General features: G+C 40.0%; 1 protein-coding gene across 1 annotated transcript; it reads right to left on the bottom strand.

Annotated features, from left to right (window-relative positions):
* Nucleotides 1–1201: 1201 nt before the first annotated feature.
* Nucleotides 1202–21354, bottom strand: LOC111940923 (uncharacterized). The gene is made up of 6 exons (XM_086866665.1): nucleotides 19445–21354; nucleotides 8877–8983; nucleotides 7040–7091; nucleotides 4335–4642; nucleotides 3544–3638; nucleotides 1202–2645 (listed from the first exon to the last, which is right to left on the bottom strand). The coding sequence occupies exons 1-4, from the start codon at nucleotides 19669–19671 to the stop codon at nucleotides 4624–4626; spliced, it is 405 nt and encodes a 134-aa protein (XP_086722791.1). The 5' UTR covers nucleotides 19672–21354; the 3' UTR covers nucleotides 1202–2645; nucleotides 3544–3638; nucleotides 4335–4623.

Raw genomic sequence — 21354 nt, forward strand, 5'->3', positions numbered from 1 at the left:
CAGAAATGTGATCATAACTAATTAGACATCGTTGATATTTACCACTTCAGTTTTTAATCTAAATTTCTACCTGCTGTTATCACTTGTTTCTTGGATGCCTGGCCAAACTCCAGAATACTGTTGGAATAAATAAACTAAAAAAAACCCAACAACTCTAATTCTTGATCTAATGGTCCGATACAGTAGGACTGGACAACAGAGTGGAAAATTTATCTATGGGACAAGAAAATACAGAAGGTAAAAGTTAATATAGCAGCAAAACCTTGTGAATATCTGACAAAATCCAAGTAACTGTTTTTTGTCCTAAAATAATATTCAAAATCAGGAAACAAGTCAAAGAGAGTGAGTTTCCTCAGAGCAAATTCCATGTGAAAACTCTTGGTTCAGCTCCTGCATTCCTATTCTCAAGTTTCCACTCATTTAATGGCATTTTATGTTCCAACTTTCCTAGGAAAGCAAAAAACCTGGCACAACCTTAACAGAAGGAGCCAGTCAACACTTGTGTGAGCTCTTTACTGTCTTTGTGCCACGGAGAAGCACAAGAGCCAACTGGACAGGCTGAGGCACTGCCTGTGGTGATGGTGATGGTGGTGTTCCCTATCAGCCTTTGCCACGGACATGAACCTGACTTTTGATAATGCAGTCAGAAGATTTAAGTAGGAGCTACGTTACAGAAAAGTCCAAGTGAAGCTCCACTCCAGGACAGTATCAGAAGAGCAGCTTTCCTGCTTGGTACACCTCGCTTGTGGTGAAATTTTCTTATCTCCTCTTGGCCCCTTTGTTACAGTAGTCTGAATGACCAGCTCAGTGGGCAAACTTTCCAGCAGAGGTATGTGCTATAGCATTTCCTGGATCACAGAGACTTTGGGATAGTTTAGTGGATGTATTTGCATGGCCAGGGAATCAACTCCCAGGCATCCTCACTCATAAAAAAAGAGTTCTCAGTTTTACAGAACACAACTCACATCACACTGCTTAACTCAGAACCTAGCACCTCCCACTCAAAACAATGGAGATTCTTCCTTCCTCCCCCATTCTCAGGAGAAGAAAATGCAATTCTGTAATGGCCAGGATTTTTAAAATCTGGATGTCAATGTATCTCTGGGTTATTATTTTTATTGCAATTGCTTGAGTAAGAGAGAAGATACTGGTTTCCAAAACAAGACTTAGTGAGGAATGAAAGGTCTGTAATACCAGGCAGTTTATACTACAGTGATTTTATTTGTTTTTTCCTAATTTTCATTCTGTTTATTCTATGTTCACACTGTACAAAGGATAAAACCAGAGATTATTCATATTAATAGGATTATCGGCCAATATACCAGATTACAAATACATACAATAACAAATTAGTACAAAATACATATCCAAGTGTGAAGCAGTGTAGTTTAATTTTTCAGTCTACTTTCAGATCCAGTAATCTGTACCTCCTTTAGATTCACCATTTTACAAGAGACTTCTAGCACATGTGGTGCATTCCTGCTGTCTCCTAGACTGCTCTGAGATCTCAGGAAGTCTAGTTAGGCTTTGTCCTTGATAAACTGCTCTTGGATGATGAGTCTCCCCTTAAACTTATCAAAAACATCTTATCCTGGTCCATGGCAGGAAATTCTCTTGCCTAGCCAAGGAAGGGGACAAGAGATAACCCTGAAAGCCTTGGAACTTAACTCGCCTGAATCATAGCCCAAATGGAATAATATTATTGTTACTGAAATTTTGATGAAAATTACTGCTCTGGATTGAGGCCAGGATGGAGACTGACTGAAGACTAAAGCCAGGCAACTTGCAACCCTATGAACAACAGTCCCAGGTGAGGCCCTTTGAGCTCCCCTAGGCTGCAGTGGCTGCACCAATGTCTTGGCAGAGTCTCTCAGAGCTCACCAATTCACAGGTTTGAATACTCAGAACAGTGATTAAAAACTGAAAACAGGGCCTGTGCTGGCACCCAGCTCCTTGAGGCTCAACCCTTCACCCACAGAGATGCAAACACATTTGGTGTCAATCTTAGCAGGTGCCTTCTAGGTATATATCCATATACACGTCTGTGTTTGTGTGTGTCTGAATTAATTCAAATACCCTCTATCAAGTGAAGTATGAGTCTGCTGTTCTGAATCTATTATCAAGTCACTGTTGTAATTGTAGTAAATCCCGTTGCTTCTCTTTCTAAATGTTAAATTTGTCAACGATCATGCACTGCCAAATCTTTTAGACAAAAACTATTGACCAAGGGGCTGGGACTAAGATTTTGCTCAGCTGCATCAGGAGTTTAGAAAGCAAGGGGATCCTCACTGAGCTTCATGGCTCAACAGGGGTGTCTCACTTGTCCTTTGGCATCCTTATCATTTTGCATCCTCATATATGATGTGAACCGTTCTAAGCTAATTCTAATCCAATTGATTTAAGTATGCTTCATAATTCAATTTTTCTATGTATGCTTCATCTATATTCTAGGTCACAGAGTGAACCTTGCCACCAAACTTTGTTAAGTCACACTTTCACAAATTTATATTGAATGTCCTTTTGAAAATACCCTTTAAATGACCTAAATGACTGATTTGTGACATCATTGAAAGAAACCATCTTGTTCAAAATGGAGATATAACTGTTTCTTCATGCCACTTGCAGCCTCTAGGGTATTCTGGATACTGAAATATAAGATTAGACATAAAAATTAAATGGAAAAAAAGGCAGTTACAAAATTGAAAGTCACAGCATGAGACTCAGAAACTTCAATTTAGAGGCTGAAGCCAACCTGGTCTCAAACTAATTCTGAATACCTCCTCTACTGTCCAGTGCTACACTCAGGGTTTTGGGCAGACTCAGAGATCTTCTGCAAGAAGATGAAAAGAGGATGATTGTTTCTTCCAGTTAAAAGAAAGCCTGAAGGCACTTGATTACTTTTGGAAAATATCAGATTACAAAATGCTGTGTTGGGTGATGAAGTTTTTGAGCTAAAACATGATGTTGGCCTAAGAACAAATGAGTACAGGCTTGCTATCAGTACGTTTAGAACAGACACTTGGGAAGGTCCCTGGAGCAGGGAGGTTCCAGCTGAGCCTGCCCCCATTAGAGAGAGAGGCTGCCAGTCTGGCTTGTGAGAGAAGCATAGCTGAATTTTTCAGAGGGCAGTTTGACAAAATGCCAGAAGGAATGAGGCCTCCTAAGCCAGAAACCAGTGCCAGTTTGTGTTCTTTGCCTCAAAGCTTATCAGCAAAGGCATCTCTTGACTATAAATAATTTGCTTGGCACTCCAATATACGGCAATTCCTATATTCAGAATACATTACTTAAAGTGGAGGTGAGACACTACGTCCTCATCATAATTTGAGCACTTGAAATAACATGTTTATTTTTCAGGAATTATCAAGTGGAAATGACACATACAAGAGATTTTCACACATGGTTGTCCTAGGTTGTATTGTTGACAGCAGTCTGAAATGCAGACCTCTGAGCACTTTTACTGCCTGTAGTCTATCCAGCTACTGTGATCAGCCATGAGGCAATGATGGCAGATGACATGACTAAAGGTCAAGCAGTTAATACCTTTTCTTTCACAGAGATGTGCTTATCCTTGTGTCTTCACTGTTATTTTCTATATAATCTTCTGTCAGAGAAGTTACAGAATTCAGACCACCAATCTGCAAGGGAAAACAGGAGAAGCATGACAGGATTTCTCTGATGTAAGCTTTGAAACCTCCCTGGGTAAAAGGACTAAATTTCTTTCAACATTGTGAGTGGAGAAGGGTTTTTTTATGCCTCTGTGAACATGGCACAACTCAGTATTTTCAGTATTAAAAAAGAAAGTGACGTTAATGGGTCTGTAGCCAAAGTCTGTCTCTCTTCTCTGCAGCAATGTGAACTCATCTCACACTCCTTTTCATGGTATGGGTTTCTCATCATGTTCTAAAAGAGCTTTCCACAAAAAACTGCCTTTGAAAACTTCCTCTCACAGGTGATGTGTGAAGCCAGCAGGTCCTCAGGATGTCAGTATGAATCTGAGAGGAAAACTGTCCTTAGAATACCAGGTGGCCCCACTCAGGAACTGTGCTTACATTAGGCAGACTCCAGATCCTGGGTCCTTAGGCTGTGCCAGCTGAAAGTCTGGTCTAGGAGAAACTGCAGTTTAGAAACTGCTTGGAGAAGCTCCAAGTTTCTTCCTCTCAGTCTGACTGCTTGTGACCTCAACACTTTTCACTCCCTGAGGCATTGTGCCCTGGCTGAGTAATAGTTATTTTCTCATCTCAAAAGACAGAAGGGAAAATGTTCATTTTATACTTATAAACTCCTTAAATTCCTCTTCCTATCAGACCTATAATGTGTAATAAGAAACTTACTGGCTAAGAAGACTCATATTGGAAATCTCCTTCCTCATACTCGTGAAAGGGTTTGCATGAACCTCATCAAGAACCAGGCTAGCAGGACAGATGAAGGTAGACTTCTATGCAAGAAGCTTCTAAATTAATCTCATACTCAGGAGCAAAATCTTCAACTTGTCAGATCAAAGTGACCACTACCAGACATTTCCAAGCAGAAGTAATGAAACTAGAAGGTGCAGGGCAAAGACTGACACCAAGGAATTGCTCACATCTTTTCCACTTTAATTTTTTGGCAGCCCTGAAGCAATCACAGTTTCTCCCACCATCTGGAATGATAGAAAAAAAATCAAAATCTAATATCAAATAACAGTAATAGTCCTTAGGTGGTCCTTTTATATCTATGCTGATTTCCATGGCAGTAATTGGAAAATATCCTCTTGACTAGATAAGAAATCTCTCTCCTTCACACATAGACCTTAGCAATACCATTTCTCAACTGTCAGATTGATTATTCTGTTTGAACATTTCAATACAGAACCAGCAGATTATAATTAAGAGAAAACAAAAAGAAAAAAAAAAAAAAAAGAGGATGTTCCAGTTTTCCTTTTCTAGGGAAAAGATAGGGGAAAAACTGAAACAGTAAACTATAGCCACTCATCTGAGACTAGCATGTTACCTTTCTGAGGACTTTCCAAATGTAAAAGTGAGGGAATTTGATACATGAAAGCAGTTGTATTTTCAGTCAGAAGATGAAATACAAAGGTTCTAATTTCTTACCGCCCTGAGTTACCTATAACAGCAGTATTTGACTGATCATGTTGACTGTAATGAAAGGTTTTTGCAAAAGTACTAGGAAAAAAATTATTGTTCATATAGAAAGAGAAAAAGAAATCCCACCCAGAATGTAGGTAGCATTTAATAGGCAGTGCTCTAGAAGGAGAAATAAAAATTCAATATTCTTATGAGAATATTCTATATTTCTAGAAGAAATCTGTTAGAGGTTCTAGGTAAAGTGACAATCATCTGAGGAAGGCTGGAGTACTGTTGTGTGATTGCAGGTTTCTTTCTATGCTTTGCATGGCTGTATTAAAACAGAGCAATACTGCAAAATTGACTTGGCTTATAATTTTCAGTGGTATTCACATTAAAAAAGGAACTGTACTCCAGGTTTTGTGCCAGACTATGGGTGGTTTAAACAACATGTATTTCTCATTCCTAAGTGACTCATACTATTTCCTGCTTTCTCTAAAAGACTTTGCAGCTTGCATACTGTCCTAAGTATATATGGAAAATCATGGATATTGTGCTGTTTTCTATCCAGCTTTTTTTGTTATAACTAGAGAATATTTATTCAAGGTAGGAACATGAGCACCTGAGCACAAAAGGAGATCCAGTACCACAAGCAGGCAAACAGCTACCAAACCTCACTCAACTTATTACTTCTTTTGTTGGTCGTTGCCAGAAAGTGGTGTCTGTATGTAAACAGATGTTTCCAATCAGCCTCAGTCAGTCTCATTTGCTACCTGTAATTTACAGTCTCTAATACCTCACTTATTTCTATGCAAGTGTGACTTGCAGAACAAGATTCATGGATAACTGCCAGGGTGCCTTATTCTTCTCTTGTATTTTGGACAAAAGTGCTGATAGCCCTCACTCGGGCTGTAAAACCACTTCCTCTGTGAGTGGTGAGCACACCAATCAGATTTATTCAGAGCAAGAGAAAACACTAACTCCTGGTGTAAGCAAGATGACTAACAGTGCTGTGTTTTGCTGCAATTAGATAATCATGCCAATTCATGCAAAAATGAGAAGGAGCTGTTTTGGCCAAACTCTGAATTTTAGGGAGTATTTCTGTGTTGTTCTTCACACATGTAGATCTAGTACAAACGTTTCTTCAAGACTGAACCGGTAAAGCTTTTTATGTGTACTGTGTGTTTCACTACATGTTTCAGTTTCTTCTTTAGCTACTATGATATGACAAGAGGGTTTCTGACTGACTTGTACTCAAGGAGAATAAGGCCAGGCATAAAAACAGTCCGTAGGGGTAAACAGAATGACACAACAAAATGAAAATGTCAATTTTTTTTTTGTTAACGTACTGAAATAATGCCCTAATGGAAATTATGGCCAGCTGAAATACATATCCTGGAGTAAGACCAGCCTGAAGCATCTCTAAAAATGGACTGTGTCTTGTTGATAGAAGTTCAGATAATGGTGGAAAATAACTCAGGAAGGGCCAAATTTAAAAACTAATACCAAGGTGACTGTTGATCATCATTAATCTGAAGACATCTTGCTCCTGCATACCAAAACTTCCCACACGAATGCCAACATCTAAAATTCTTCAATTTCTTAAAATTCAGTCTAACATGTAGCATCTTTTAAATATCTAAACCATACTTTTCCAAAAAACATAATGTATGAGATAAAGTTCAAACCAGCACTACAGTTCTAAACAGGAATTTTTTTTCCAGCTTTCTTCCTCTGAAAGACAAGCATTCAAATAGGTGGTGACATTTGTGTTTTTAAGAGGCAGATAATGAAACAGCTTGCAAAGAGTACCATTTCTTCTCTTCTAGAAAGCACAGGCTTTATACAAGTAATGAGTGAAAACATCTGCAAACTACTCAGTTTCTTAAAAACCCAGTTCTCTAACAAATGAATCCATGGTCTGAAATTATGTGTTTCCTAAGAGCTTGTTATTTCCGAAGTCTAAAATATACCTGATCTCCTTGACTTTTCTTGGTGGAAGAATAATCCTCCCAGTGATGTGGCCTACAGAGAGAAGTTGGAGTGTATCATGAATCCCTGGCTGAAATATATGCCCCAGAGTTGTTTCCCAGCTGACTTCCTACAAGATCTGGCAGAGGCTTCAAATTTATGGTTGTGAGCTATTGGGCAGAAGAACACGGGTCAGTTTAGCTAGCAGCAAACTGCCAGACAACCATTAGACTCATGCAACAAGACCCCCAGTGCAAGAAAGAATCAGGCCTGTTGGAATGAGACCAGCAGAGGCACAAAAATTATCAGAGGGACAGGGCACCTTCTCTGTGAAAACAGGCTGGGAGGGTTGCATTTCTTAGGCCTGGAGAAAAGAAGTCTCCAGGGAGATCTTACAGAATTTTCCAGTACCTTAAAGGGCCCTATAGGAAAGCTGGAGAGGGACTTTTTACAGCAGCATGCAATGACAGGACAAAGGAGAATGGCTTCAAATTTAGTGATATTAAGTTTAGTTTAGATATGAGGAAGAAATTCTTTACCATGAGGGTGGTGAGGCACTGGAAGAGGTTGCCTGGAGATATTATGGATGGCCCATTTCAAGGCAAAATAGGATGAAGCGTTGAGGCACCTGGCAGGTGTTGCTGCCTATGCCAGGGTGTTGGAACTGGGCAATCTTTAAGGTATTTCCAATGCAACCCATTCTATGATTTTCTGAAATCCTGAGATTCCAGGGCCCAATGGAAAAAAAACCCAAAAAGCAGCCCACTTTGAAAAAGTGGGCACATTTTTGAGAAATGTGACATTCAGATGCCAAAGGTCCAAGCACTGACAGAGAAGCTGTAAGCCTCTGCACCATGCAGTTACCAGTTCAGTGCCCAGGGCAGTCTGCATGACTTCCTGCAAAGTCTCCCCTGCCGGTAGGTGACAGCATCTGCTCCAGGGTTGTGAGCAGATACCAGTCCTGACTGTGACACTGGACCTGCCCAGACGTGTTGGTGGCACATATTGTGTCTATGCCTGGCTTTAAACCCGTGGCTTCCAGGCTTTAGTTGTCCCCCACTTACAGAGCACAGTGCATTTGCTGCCAGAAGAAGGTTTTTTGCATCTCCTCTTCTGTACAGCAAGATAGGAATGTGTTCTAGCAAGGTGCTAAGCCCCCAGCTTGGGAGCAAAAAATATCAAACCATTATTCCGTCAAGGCAAACACCAGCCATGGGAGTGAAAACTGCTAACTTTCAAGTTAGCACAGTTGGTAGATGGCTCACCCAGGTCTATAATGTCAGTGTGGATACTGTAGATTTTGTATCTTTTTAAAAAGGGACCAGACATTCAGACACATCCGGCTGACTGCTGTGTTCACATCTAATGTTCAACTGCTGTTATTGGCAGTGGGAATACAAGAACAGGGGCAATTAGTCTGTATTAATAGCTACTCTCTTTCACTTCTTTTGCTTTAAGAAACTCAGGATGCAGAGAACCATACTGTACTGAACCTGCATTTCTAATGATATAGGAGTGTGGCTGTATTCCTAGTTTGTGCAAGAATGTGTCACAGTATTCTCTTATGCTGAGACATTTCTGTGAAAGTACTGCTGTATAGCTATTGATAGAGAGATACTCTAATATACTAATGAAATTATCAACTGCTTAAAATTTGAGCCAAATATCCAATTTTCCTCCTGAATGCTGTTAGTAGAATAAATGTAGCTGTTATTAGAGTATAGAATCTGTCTTGTAGTCAGTGTTAGGCTCAGGTAAAATACTGCTCCACCAGTAAGCTCCTCTCCTCTCTTTGCCTCTTACTGTTGCATTCTGTGGTACTACATCCAATATACAGACCAGTTTTGGAAATGTTGTCTTCTAAGAGCTGATCTCTTGTCCAACACTGGCAGCTCACAACAGTTTCTTGTTTGAAGTTGAAAATTTTCAGTTTTCCAAAGCACAACCTGTAGAAAAGTTTGTGGTTTATTACAGTCTTTGATTTTCTGATTGGTTGTATTTATCAAAAACTGCAAGGGTCTGTGAACTGTGAAGGTCTTAATTTCTATTACTATAGCATCCAAATAACAGGGTGTCTTCAAAAGCCTCCTGTAAGGTGTAATCCACAGTCTGAGGCATTTCTACTCTATTGCTGAAGAAAATGTAGCCATAAAGGTTTAATGGGTTTAGGTAACATCTGACCACTCTAGAGGAAAGTAGATAATAGCTTTACATACTTGTATATGCAGGTGTGTTCATGCTCAGTAATATTTCTGATTCAGCCTCCCATTTGGCATTGTTTCATTAATTGATCTCTGGACTCCCACGTAAGGAAAAGTACAGCTCCACCAAAGGCACCCACAAGAGTTTTTTATATGCTGTAGGCCCACACAATGTTGTTCTCTAATAAACACCAAGTTAAAAAAAAAAAAACAAAACCAGAATCCAGAAACAGAAAGAAATGGGGAAAAGGCAGTACCTGGTACCAAAGGAAATTGTACCAGCATAATCAACTCTCACTCTTAGCAAAGAGTGTGTAGGTGATGGAGAGGAAATGTAAAATGTTTTGCAGAGCTTTCAGTGCCAGCTGAGCAGCTACATATAAATGTCACTGTTTCTTTGCCTCAGAGATATTCTCTGTTCATTGAAAGTGTGAAAGTATCTCTGCCGATTAAGACAATGCAGATGTTCTGCATTGTGTAGTTAGTATTTTTAACAAGATAATTGAAGTTTTGTGTAACAATGGTCAAAACTGACGAACATGTTGTCATAAGCCTTTTTTTTTAAAAAGGGTAGGGGTGTGGGAAAACTGCTATTTGCACCCAGAGCAGGTATATCATATAAGATGAAGATTAATGGTCTGTGTGAAAAAAACCCTCATCTCATAGTGACAGACAGGGCTGAAATGTACTTCTGTAAAGGGCCAAGGAAAGGTCAGTGTGGGCAGACTGCACTTCTAATGGCAGCTTACACAGGCAGATAGTGATAGGACAAGGGGAAATTGTTTCAAACTTCAAAAATAATTAAAAGAAAAAAAGCATGTGTGTGGGGAAATTTAGATTACATGGTAGGAAGGAATTCTTTATTCAGAGGGTAGTGTGGTGCTAGAACAGATTTCCCAGAAAAGTTGTGGATGCCCCATCCCAAGGCCAGGTTGGAAGCGGCCCTGAGCACCCTAATCTGGTGAGCGACATTGCTGCCCATGGTGGAACTAGATGATCTTTAAGATCCCCTCCAAACCATGCCTCTATGATTCCATGATAATGCTGAGGCAAGCAGAGACAAATTCTCAAATTTTAGCACTGCTCATTTTTGCAGGATTTTGTCATTAATAGTTTAATCATGCCTTGAATTTTCAATCTGTTTAAGGGCATTAAATATTTAATTATCATTATTAATTCCATTTGTTACAGCTTCTTAAAGCATGATTTCTGGAAATGATAAACATTTGACTGCGTTTTGCTGAATGAATGTTCTATATACATTTTTAAAATACTGATAACTAATAGATAACCATGAAAAGAAGTAGTAGAAAGTTACTTTTTTTTACTTTGAAAATTTCAGTTTCACAAACTCTTGTGAGATTCCTGAAGGGCATAATTTTAATGATGTGCATTCATCTAGCCAGTGTGAATGGCTGCTTGGCACAATCACTGCTCAAATTTCAGCTTGGCAAATGACAGCCATTGAAGACCTGGGCCTTAACATCGCTGAACATGACTTTGATGCCTGAGTCATGGAGGCATTTAGGCATTTCCAGCTAAATCTTTTCCTTTAGATAAAGGTAGGCACTCCTGTAAAGCTCCCTCTTGGTCAATCCTGAGTAAGTAATCCCACTAGGTATATGAGGCTACTTGTGGAATTATTTCTTTAACACTCACACTGAGCCTCAAGGCTCAACAGATCATTGTGCCACAAGTGCCAGATATCAGGGTCCCCTGCACATGTGAAGGAACTGAACTAATAATGCTGATGAAGAAGATGTGAGAGTGTTCATCAGGAGGAGTGAGAGAAGATGGTACTTTGTAGTCTGGACCTGTGTTTTTACTCAGGAAAAGACCTTTGAAGTTGCTTGAAGAATCTGGAACCAGTGGTTTGAACCAGAGTGGTTGGAACCGGAAGGTCACCATAGCTCCACAAGTGTCTGCAGACAACAACCACAGTTTCTGCCTAGAAATTACAGGGCTGCATTAAAAGTTAAAACTAGCAGCATCAGAAAAAAACCACCAAAACATCCATGCTTTATGGCTCTTCTGCTTTGTTTGAAAGCTCCTCATCTCAGAAACCATGGCAGGAGCTTACTGTTGGCAAATCGTGATGGACTAACCCCAGCAGGAAGCTACACCCCACATAACCACTCCCATCCAGTGGGATGGGGAAGACAAGCAGAAGGCTTAAAGGCAGAAAACTCATGTGCTGTGACAAAACCAGTTTAATTGGTAAAGCAAAGTCTGCTCAGGCAAGCAAAGAAAACCAAAATATTTGTTCACCACTTCCCCTTAGCAGGCTCGAGAAAAACAGGGCTCCATCATGCGTCTTTCACCTATAATCATCACCAGTGTACAAAACATAAATTAAAATTTCCTTCATAAATCTTTTCCAGCTATCTGGACTTTTTTACTCTGCTAATGTTTAATCGATTAAAATGCAGTTCTGCTTCTGATGTTTGGAAGACCAATAAACTTAGTCATGTGAGGAGGGTTGTCCAATGACTTCCAGTTTCTCATCAGTAAATCAGAATTTGATCTTGCTTGGCCTGAATGGAGGACAAAAGGAGAGGGAGTAAGCAGCTTTCACGGCATTAATCAGACTATTTCTTCAAAATGAAGTCTGTGACAGTAGTCACTCACATGGTTGATGTACTTCTATGTGCTGAAAGCCTGAAAAACATTAGAGTTCTTAGCATTAAGCTATAGCCAGCAGTGTAGATTTGGAATTTGCATTTTGCAGAGAGCAGCACTCATCTGCTTGGGCCATTTTTAGTGATGAGCTAAGAAGCAGCAATAAGCAGAGTGGGATTTATGTCCCAGTTAGCAGTGATCACAACTACTTATCGGCAAAAGAGCTTTTGGATTTTTTTTAATTTTTTTTTTTTACCAAAAAAAAGGACTGACATCTTATTTACACAGGAGTTTTCCGAGATTTTGAAGTTTCTACATATCCTTTGTTTCATCCTTTTATGCCTCTGGGTGTATTTGTGTACACTTGTACGTCTAAGTGCATATATATATATTTCCATATCCATGTATACACACAGCAAGAGTATATCCCATTATTGCCAGGATTACTGTGCAGTTCATTCAAGAAAAGGGCTAGCACTTCTTCCTGGTCATATGCATAATTCTAGAAAGCTCTGCAGGTTTGATCAGAGAAGCAAATATAGAGGAACAAATGCCTACAACTGTCCCCCAGCTACTGCTTGTCAACCCCAGTAAATTAAGCTCCATTAGTGAACACATTGCAGATTTACAGACCAGAGGTGGTCACTTTAGACCTCAGTTCTGTCTTCATCTTTAGCTTCCAAGTATGTCAATATTCGACCTTAAGACTACTGCTTGTCTTACAATTTTCTCAGGAAAACAATCTTGTCTGATTTTTGAGTCTTCAAAAGAAACCACTACTTCTTTCAGTAGCTAGCTCAAAAACTGAACATCACCTGTTAAAAATGTGGTAGTTCATTCTTTGTGCCATCTAGCCTTGACACTCCCTGCCTCTTTTCAGCATTTCTGCTGCAAATCAAATAACTCTCCAGTACTTCCTCCAACCCAGAGGAAGTCCCTGTACATTTGTAAGTTGCTTTAGAGAGCTCCATTTGGTAAAGCTGCACAGCTCCTGAAGTCTCTCACTGAGAAAAATGTCTTCACAGAGAGCAGAGATTAAAAATACACACTAGTGGAATCTAGTTGGCTTGCTGGGGTGAAATAGGAGAGAGATTTGGTTTGTGCAAGAATGCTGTACCACAGTATCTCAGGGCTTCACTCCTCCATGTTATGAATCTTTCTGAATTGTAGGAGGGAAGAACTGGGGTGGAGACTGGGGGTAGAGACTGGAAAACAGCTGGGACACAACACGAAGGCTCATCTTTTCTTGACCTGCAGAAGGCATGGCCACCACAGCAGCAGTTCCAGAGTATGGCTTACTCAATCCAGCTGAAGAGGATTTACTAGAATGTCTCTTCCTGCAACACTGAATTGATTCTGGATCTTGTTCCAGTATCAAGCTCCTGACATTTGCATTTTCTCTATAGTCAGTGAGGTACAGTGAGGCTTGTAGAATGGAAGATGTTATCAAGTACATGCTACATTGGATTTGGGGGACTTAGCTCTACCTCATAGCTGGGCTAGAGTTCTGATGTCATCTTGGGCATCATCATCCTGATCTTTCAGACAGAATCCTTGCACATATCTATGGTCAGAGGGAGTTTTAGGACCTTGTTCTTCCCTAGACTCAGTCAAGGTCTTTCAGCTGTATGTCAGACATACGGAATGAAATGCTGGTGCTGCTGGTCCCATTTAAGCTGATGCTAGATTTTCACCCAAGTTTCAAACACGGTAGTGGTGATCCTGAACCTGGCAAGACTGTGGCTCAGGCACTCACCAGTCCTTGCTCAGCCTTCTTGCTTGCCCATGCCTTAGTTCAGTGGAAAACCCCATGAGGGTTTGTGCACCTCATGGGTCCTGTGGTGCTCTCTATGAAATGCCCAGTGCAAATGACTGGGGCTCTGTGGTACCAGCTCAGTAAGGACTGATTGCAAAAACAGGCCTATCTTCATGAATCTTTCAGCTGTATGTGACAAGCAAATCAAATGGTCAGAATCATACCTGTGGGTGACCTCATCCCTTCTTTCACCTCCTCCCACTGGACTCTGGGATGATGTGTCTCACTGTCCTGCCCATTACTCTACATATCCTCATGGCCCTTCTCACTGTAGACAGCTCCTGTCAGACCTACTTGGAGCCTGAAGTGAGGTAATTTGCACTAATGCATTGTGATGACTTGGCCAGGCAGATGTTTATGGGATAATCACTTTTCTGCGTGGATTTTAATTGATTCAAGCACCAACACTTTCCCAACACAGTTAATCCAGGACCAGAACAGCTGCTTTTTCTTTTCTGTCTTCTGGACATGATGATGTGAGAGGCAGACACTACAGCAAACACTGAGTGAGTCTATGCCTTTCTTGGCATGACGAAGGTGGAACACTAACTGAGCTCTCCTCCCCATGTCAATCCTCACAGACACCTCTCAATGTCTCTGATTTCAGCAAGGTTCTTTCATCTTTGTGAAAAACATGCCTGATGCAGTGATTCTAGATTCCCTTTTGATATCTTATTGACCACTGAAACAGAAAATTGACTTCTGGAAACCCTTGAAGATTTGTATTCTTATTACAAGTGAAAGTGAAGACAAGTGAAAGCTCTTGCTTGGGAGTATTTGTTTGTCACTGTCTGGATATATTGTGTGTTCTGTCACAAAGCCCTCTCAGAAACTTGCATGCTCCCAATTCTGCTGCATGCAGACTCATGGTCTACCTGCTCTCTGTTACCTGGTACAGGATTATCTTGCCCTGCACTGTCAGTCACTCCAGGCTGCTGCAAATTAAACACCAGTTAACAAATATCTTCTAAAAAACATCAGAGGGGTGTGAGGTCGTTGCTGAAACATTCAAATCTGTTTCAGCATCAGCCGCTGTCATATTATGTTAATCACAAGCCATGCTGATAAAGCTACAAATTACATTTTGTTTTAGGTACTAATCAAGGTCCTTCAGTATATCCTTTCCAACTGGTTAGCGGAATGGCTTTGAAAGGGCTCAGTGGAAGACCAGACCAGTGACATGCTAACAGTAATTCAAACTGCCTCAGGAAAAAAGGCATTTGTTTAGCCAAACTCATCCAGGAAATATACTATTGTGATATATGACAGTGTTGTACTGATCGGGAGGGAAAGGCAGCTTAGTCATAGAGAAATTAAAATATTCATTATATCTCAAGCATGTCATCCAGTGAGAGAGTCTTCTTTTAGAGCCTTGTCCTGCCACATTTAATCAAGCTATAAGCAGCACCTTGCTCTGGAGATAATTTTACAAAAGCAACAGGGCTGTCCCTACAGCATTAAGAAGTTGGGTAAGACAGAGCACACTTAACCCATTGTTCAACTCACTGCTTAACTGACTGAAACTTAACTGCTGACTGAAAGCAGCTGAGGGGTCCTTCTGTCTTATCCATCTGAAAGTCAGAGCAGACAACACATTCTACCACCCCACGGAACTATGTACACACCTCATGGTTTCATCTGTACAACTCCTACATAACCTTTGTCTTAGACAGCCAGGCTGTAGCCACGTGGAGGATTTCCCCTGATCAAACCAAAAGGGTTTTTTGTCATGAAGGAGAAATTCAAATGGAAATGGCTCAGCAATGGCAGTTTGTGACTGAGGAATTACCTGGTATAGTTCACAAGAAGAGTTAACTGCCGAACTGGTTAAACTGACTGGAAGCAGGAATGCCAAAAACAGATCAACCACCATACAAAGGAGTGAATATTTCTTTGCTGATGAGGAAATAAATGCTCCAGTGTTATCTTGCAGCATCATGTAATTCAAGTGGTCAGGGGCCACTTTGGTAGACAGAGCTGGTGCTGGGGAATTAACCCAGTGTTGCTCCATGCCAACAATCTGGTGGGTGCAAGTGTACATACAAATTCAGCTCATGCTGCATCTTTGTAGACTCCTTGAAGAACCATCAGTGACAGGAGGACTATGTCAAAGGCACTTTCCATTAGACCTCTTTATACTTAAGTAAAAACACCTGTTTAATTCACCCCCAGGAGTACAATAAAGTAGTCATTACCTGTATATTCTTACGTAATATAAAATCCTACTTGCCTAAACACAACAAGGCTCAATTATCAGCTTCTTTGCTCATATGTCAGCCAATACTTTACCACAAAGTCTTCTGTTAGCTCCTTCCTCTGTATTCCTTGAGAAATAGTTTCTGGAATTGACTGGAGGTTTTCCATCCACAAGGAGGTTTGCTTTTTCATACACCCATTCTGGATGGAAAATGGTTATCCAGGTTGTACACACAGACATTCGCACATGCTCATGCACACACATCAACACGCTCTCCCCCCCATTATAGACATTCACCAAACACCAGCCAAGGAGCCTTAGTCTGAACTTAAATTAACCCATTAAAATGAATCAGCTTTGAGAACCCCAGACAAGCTCCAGAAGTTTGTAAATAACAAAGCCTTCAAAGACTAGTAGGCAAAACCAGCAATGCCAATGTTTGCCACCATCCTAGATTTGCTTCTCTATATGCATGGACATTGAAACTCAGTATAGGTTTTCCATTAAGAGAAACAGATGTTCTCCTGCTCTGTTTGTTGGCAGAATCCTTTCTTTTCACTGATGTACTGCAGCATGCCAAAAAAAAAAAAAAAAAAAAAAAGCACAAAAAGACCACAAAAAAAGCACAAAAAGACCACAAAAAAAGCACAAAAAAGCATGTGCATCAATGAAATATGTAGCTCTGCCAAGAGAGAAGATAAATAATCACTGCCTCTGTAGGTGTATTTTCTGGTTCTGGTGGATGAATAGGTAATCTCTCTACCTCTTGCTAAATATGCCTAAGAGTGAAATGCATCCTCCAGAGGCACTAAGAGCCAGAGCATATCAATTCTGAATGTAGACATCTTGTAAATTCTTTTGGTGCCTCAGACCCACACAATCACTAATGATGGTTTCTGTCATTCAAACCTATTTTTTAAATTTCTGGTTTTATTTCTCCAGGAAACTTCAGCCTGGGATAGGAGGAATTACTTCACTGTGCATTTGATGGAAAGGCACACACAAAGCCTGTGAAACATCAAACAAGGTAAACAATAAATTCTGTTACCTAAACAAAAACACCAGCGCTAATGTTCTGTCAATGCTCGAGCTCAAGGTGTATTACTGTAGCTTGTCCTCTTCTCTCTCTGTAACTAAACTCCAGTCACTATGATTGATAACACTGTTCTGAATCAAACGGCTGTTTGTTCCTCCCTCCTTTCCTGTACCTTTTAATTCTTTAGGGAAGGTGCAATGATATTTAAAGGCATTTTTTGGGGAAAAAAAAAAAAAAATTGAAATTTGGCCACAGTTCAAGACTGGATACTGATTATTTATTTTAAACAGGCTCTGAAGATCTGTCAGTGAATAAGCAAATATAAACCTAGCTTTGAGAGTAGTCCTTGCAGGTGTTCTGTCGATTATATACACATTTCTTATACACTATGATGGAACATCTGGAAGGAGAGAGCATTCTTCCTGGCAGGTAATCATTTAACAATTCATGTGTTAAATGTGATATACTTTTGACCAGGAGAGAAAAACAATATACAAATATACCAGCATAAGAATAAAGAAGGCTAATAAAACAGAACACAATAATACAATGATCAAAGGGTATAAGATGCAATATGCCAGATGCAGATGGTGTGAATCCCATAAAAATATCACAGCAATGATGCCCAGCAGTTTGTTCAATTTCTGTTGTGATTCAAAAAATTCCAGCAGGTATCATGCTTCATTGCAATAGTCACTTGTTTTTGTTACATAATAGCCTTTTCATATCTGGTTTTTCAGGTTTCCAGTTCTTCAATTTGAGAGTATGTTGTGTTCCATAATAGGTCCTAAGTGTACAGATCAAGTTGAAGTCTAGAATTCTGCCAGCACTGATGTGAGATTTTTGATATTTGAACCTCACTGTCCAAGTTACTGCGGAGTTTACCAATTTTTGTGGGTTTACAATACAGAATACCAGATTTCTCAATGCAAGGGTTAGCATTGTCTGATACATGAAGCTTCCTATCTTTTCAGATGTTGTCAGGATTATATGTTGTCTCCAGTTATATGTCAGCATTCTTCCATCATCAGAGCAGTAATAAAGTTTCAGGGAATACTTAGTATACGCTCTAGATAGTTAGCTTCTGTAGTATGCAGGTTGAATGACAGCTTTCACTTACTCATTTATCAATTCCTAGTGGAGGAGAAAGAAAACTTAAGTCTTGGATTGTATCCAAGCCTCAGTAATGACTAGTTTCATTATCACAGTTTCCCTTATTCCTCTCCCTTGAAAGTCCAGCAAAGCAACTCTGTGTTTTTTGAGTAAGAGGTATTGAATCCTCTCCTGATTTCCAAATACCACACCAAGATATTTAAAGTATACTGCTGGTGTTCAGTACATGCATTTTATTCATTAAGAGTATTAACTATATCACTTTTCCTGGGAACAGCTGCAGTGAGTGGTTCAGGGACACTGTTCAAAGCTCTGTAAACTATTGGCAGTTGCCATGTGCCATGAGACTTTTTTACTGGCAGCTGCACAGGGAGAATGAGACTTAATAACAGTTCCTCACTCTTCTAGTTCTTTTAACAGTTATGACATTAGTATATCAGTTCTTCTATCAATATCAATTAAAAATCATCTCAATTCAATTATCCTATTCTTTCCTCAATCCACAGGATGGATAACATTAGAAGGTAGCTTGTAAAGCAAAATGTCAACAAGAGCTTGCTAAAATCTGAGCAGGAGATGAGTGAACATAGTCCAGGAGTCTAACTGCCTAAATTATAGCTTTTAAATCTGCAGTAGCAGGTCTAATTTTCTTCAGTCTGACATTCCATTCAGTCTGGCTACACTCTTCTACCATTACTTGGTAGCTATGACAATCATGCAATTTCACATTGGGTTTAAATATTAGCCACCGTGTCTAATAGTCATTTGAAAAAGCTGGTCCATATTTCTGCTACTGCTTGTTCAGAAACAGAGGCAGGTATGGATGCATGCATGGCGTTTTTCAGTGTGGGATAAAGACGCATTATCTATTACAAAAAATGTCACATTCTCCACTGCAACATGAAGAGCTTCACAACATACCCCTTTGATGGGCATTTTAATATATCTGAAGACTAGAGTAAAAGAAATTTAAAATGACTGAAACTGTTTTACCTGGGTTTCTTGTGGAAAACCTGCCACCATAGGGCAAAAATTTTGAAATCTACATAGAGCCTGACTCTCCAGTTTAATCCAGAGCAGCCACTGAAAGGATGAGAAACATCCTACCACTGATAAAGTAAAATGCATGATGAAACCATCTATCTAGTCTGCACTGTCCCTTCCACATGTATTTCTCATACACATTTGAACTGCCTATTTCTTCTGTACAAATCAAAACTTAATGGAGAAGAATTAGTCTAAACCAAAGAGGGGTTAATTTAGATTAGGTACAAGGGACTTGAGAAATGTGGGAAGAGAGTTTACCACTGAAAAGTGAGGCAAAAAACACGTTGAGTGCCTCAGCCTTTTCTATATGAGGCCAGTTATCCTGTCTAATTTGTTGGGAGCTTACATTTTCTTTGGTCTCCTTTTCTGACTGCATACCTGCACAAGTCTCTCTTCTTATTATTGTGGTAAAGTTTCTCCTTTGGTTGTGCTATCACCTGGATTAAGAACTCTGGAGCACTCCTGGCCTCCTTAAAGCAGATGGCAGAGTGGCTGAAACCCCGCATCAGGATCAGAGCCTGGAGTGTGAATCTTCCTGTAGCTGAAGGAAAAACTTCATTAACATCCTCCCCTAGATCTGGTGGCCTGAAGCAACCATCAGCCATGAAGTTCCCCTTGTTGGTTTGACCCCAGTTTTCACCTATATATTTTTACCCATTTTACCTGTTCATTGCTGGTTTTCCATGGCAGCTCCCTGTAGTTCATCCATTTTTCACACTGAGGGTAACATCATCCTGACTCCTCCCTACTTGCCTGTCCCTTCTGAACATTTCCTAGCCACTGGTGCAGTGCTCCAGCACGCAGCTTGTCCCTCCACATCTCAGTTACCGTGGTTAGACCACAGTGTTCCAGCAGCACCGTGGTTTCCAGCTGTTGTGTTACCCATGCCGTGAGCATCGCTGCATGGACACTTCAACCAGGTTACAGGTTGTCTCACCTCTTCAGATGAATACCCCAAATGTCTTTTGAGGCATTCCACAGGTCAGTTATCATATCAATTTCAAGGTCCATAATCAGCTTTTTCAATCTTGCCAGCCTTACTTGCAGTAATTTTCTTTCCCTAATCATCAGGGACTTTAGCAGCACTAACCGAAGCAAAACAGATAAAAAAGAATTCATGGTGGAAATCACCCCATTGCAAAGTCTGGCTTATGGAGACCACTTCAGAGGCTATCAACTTTTAAGAGATGCTCTGGTACAGTGGATGTCTAACTTTTTCAATTTTTAGTGAAAGAAATATCTAATCCCACAGTTTTCAACATTGTATCACAGTAAGAACCCTGAAAATCATACATGTAACTGATTCTTCCAGATCATAGGGAGAGGTATGGAAACTTAGACTCCAAATTTTGTACTGTTTTTAGGCAGCATTGCAAGTTTGTACACTTTAAAACAAAAAATCAGAACAAAGGAAGGAAAAAAGGTATTTTATAACTATTCCCTCGATCTGCTTGATATAAACTACCTAGGAGTGTAATTCTGGATAGCCATGAGTATGTTTATATTCAGAAAAACACTTTGTTTTAAACCTTCGACAAAACCTTGTCTTTAAGTACTTGAAGACCTTAAGCAGGTCTGAAGGCTTTTTGTCCACTGTTAAAAGCTTGCCTCTTTTCCAAATGTGGCGCTTACCCTAAGAGGGTATTAAACTAAAGGTAGTATCTGTTATCATACTTGAGTAAAATGAATCCAGGAAAAAAAAAAAAATAAAATAAAATCTGGATCTAGGTTTTGCAATTAAGTTATCTTGAAAAGGCTTTGTTTAAATTTAGAACTAACAGGAAAATGGAACGCCAAAGCTCCAGAAGCAAATGACGTGCAGTGCACGGCAACTGTCAGCTTATGTCTGCAAGACTCCTGCCCCAAAATGCACAGGAACAGCCTTCCTGAACTTCCAGACAGCCTGCAGTCTGGAGTGTGTGTCAACAGTGGAAGTAACTTCATACTGCAAAAATATAATTTCTTGCTTATTTCTGGAAGAAGACAATCTACATACAAAAAGATTATAAAGATTGTCTTATCTGAAGGACTGGTGCTATTTTCACACCTTTTCCTGTAGTGTATAATTAGTATTCAATTTTTTGGAGGGCTCACAAAAAAGGAAGTGTGTGCCACAATGCACTTTTAGGTATTACCTTCAACACAGGAGTAGTTTTAAAGCAACTTCCCCCCAGGAAGTGAGTGAAAAATGATTCATCACAAAATCACCTCTTCCACATTGGATGAAAACCTCAACCAAAAGACAAGGAGTGAGGGAAAAGACTGGCACGGTGGGGCAACGCTGGTAA

This window comes from Cyanistes caeruleus, chromosome Z, assembly GCF_971803275.1.
Source record: "Cyanistes caeruleus chromosome Z, bCyaCae1.hap1.1, whole genome shotgun sequence".
Classification (NCBI taxonomy): Eukaryota; Metazoa; Chordata; class Aves; order Passeriformes; family Paridae; genus Cyanistes; species Cyanistes caeruleus.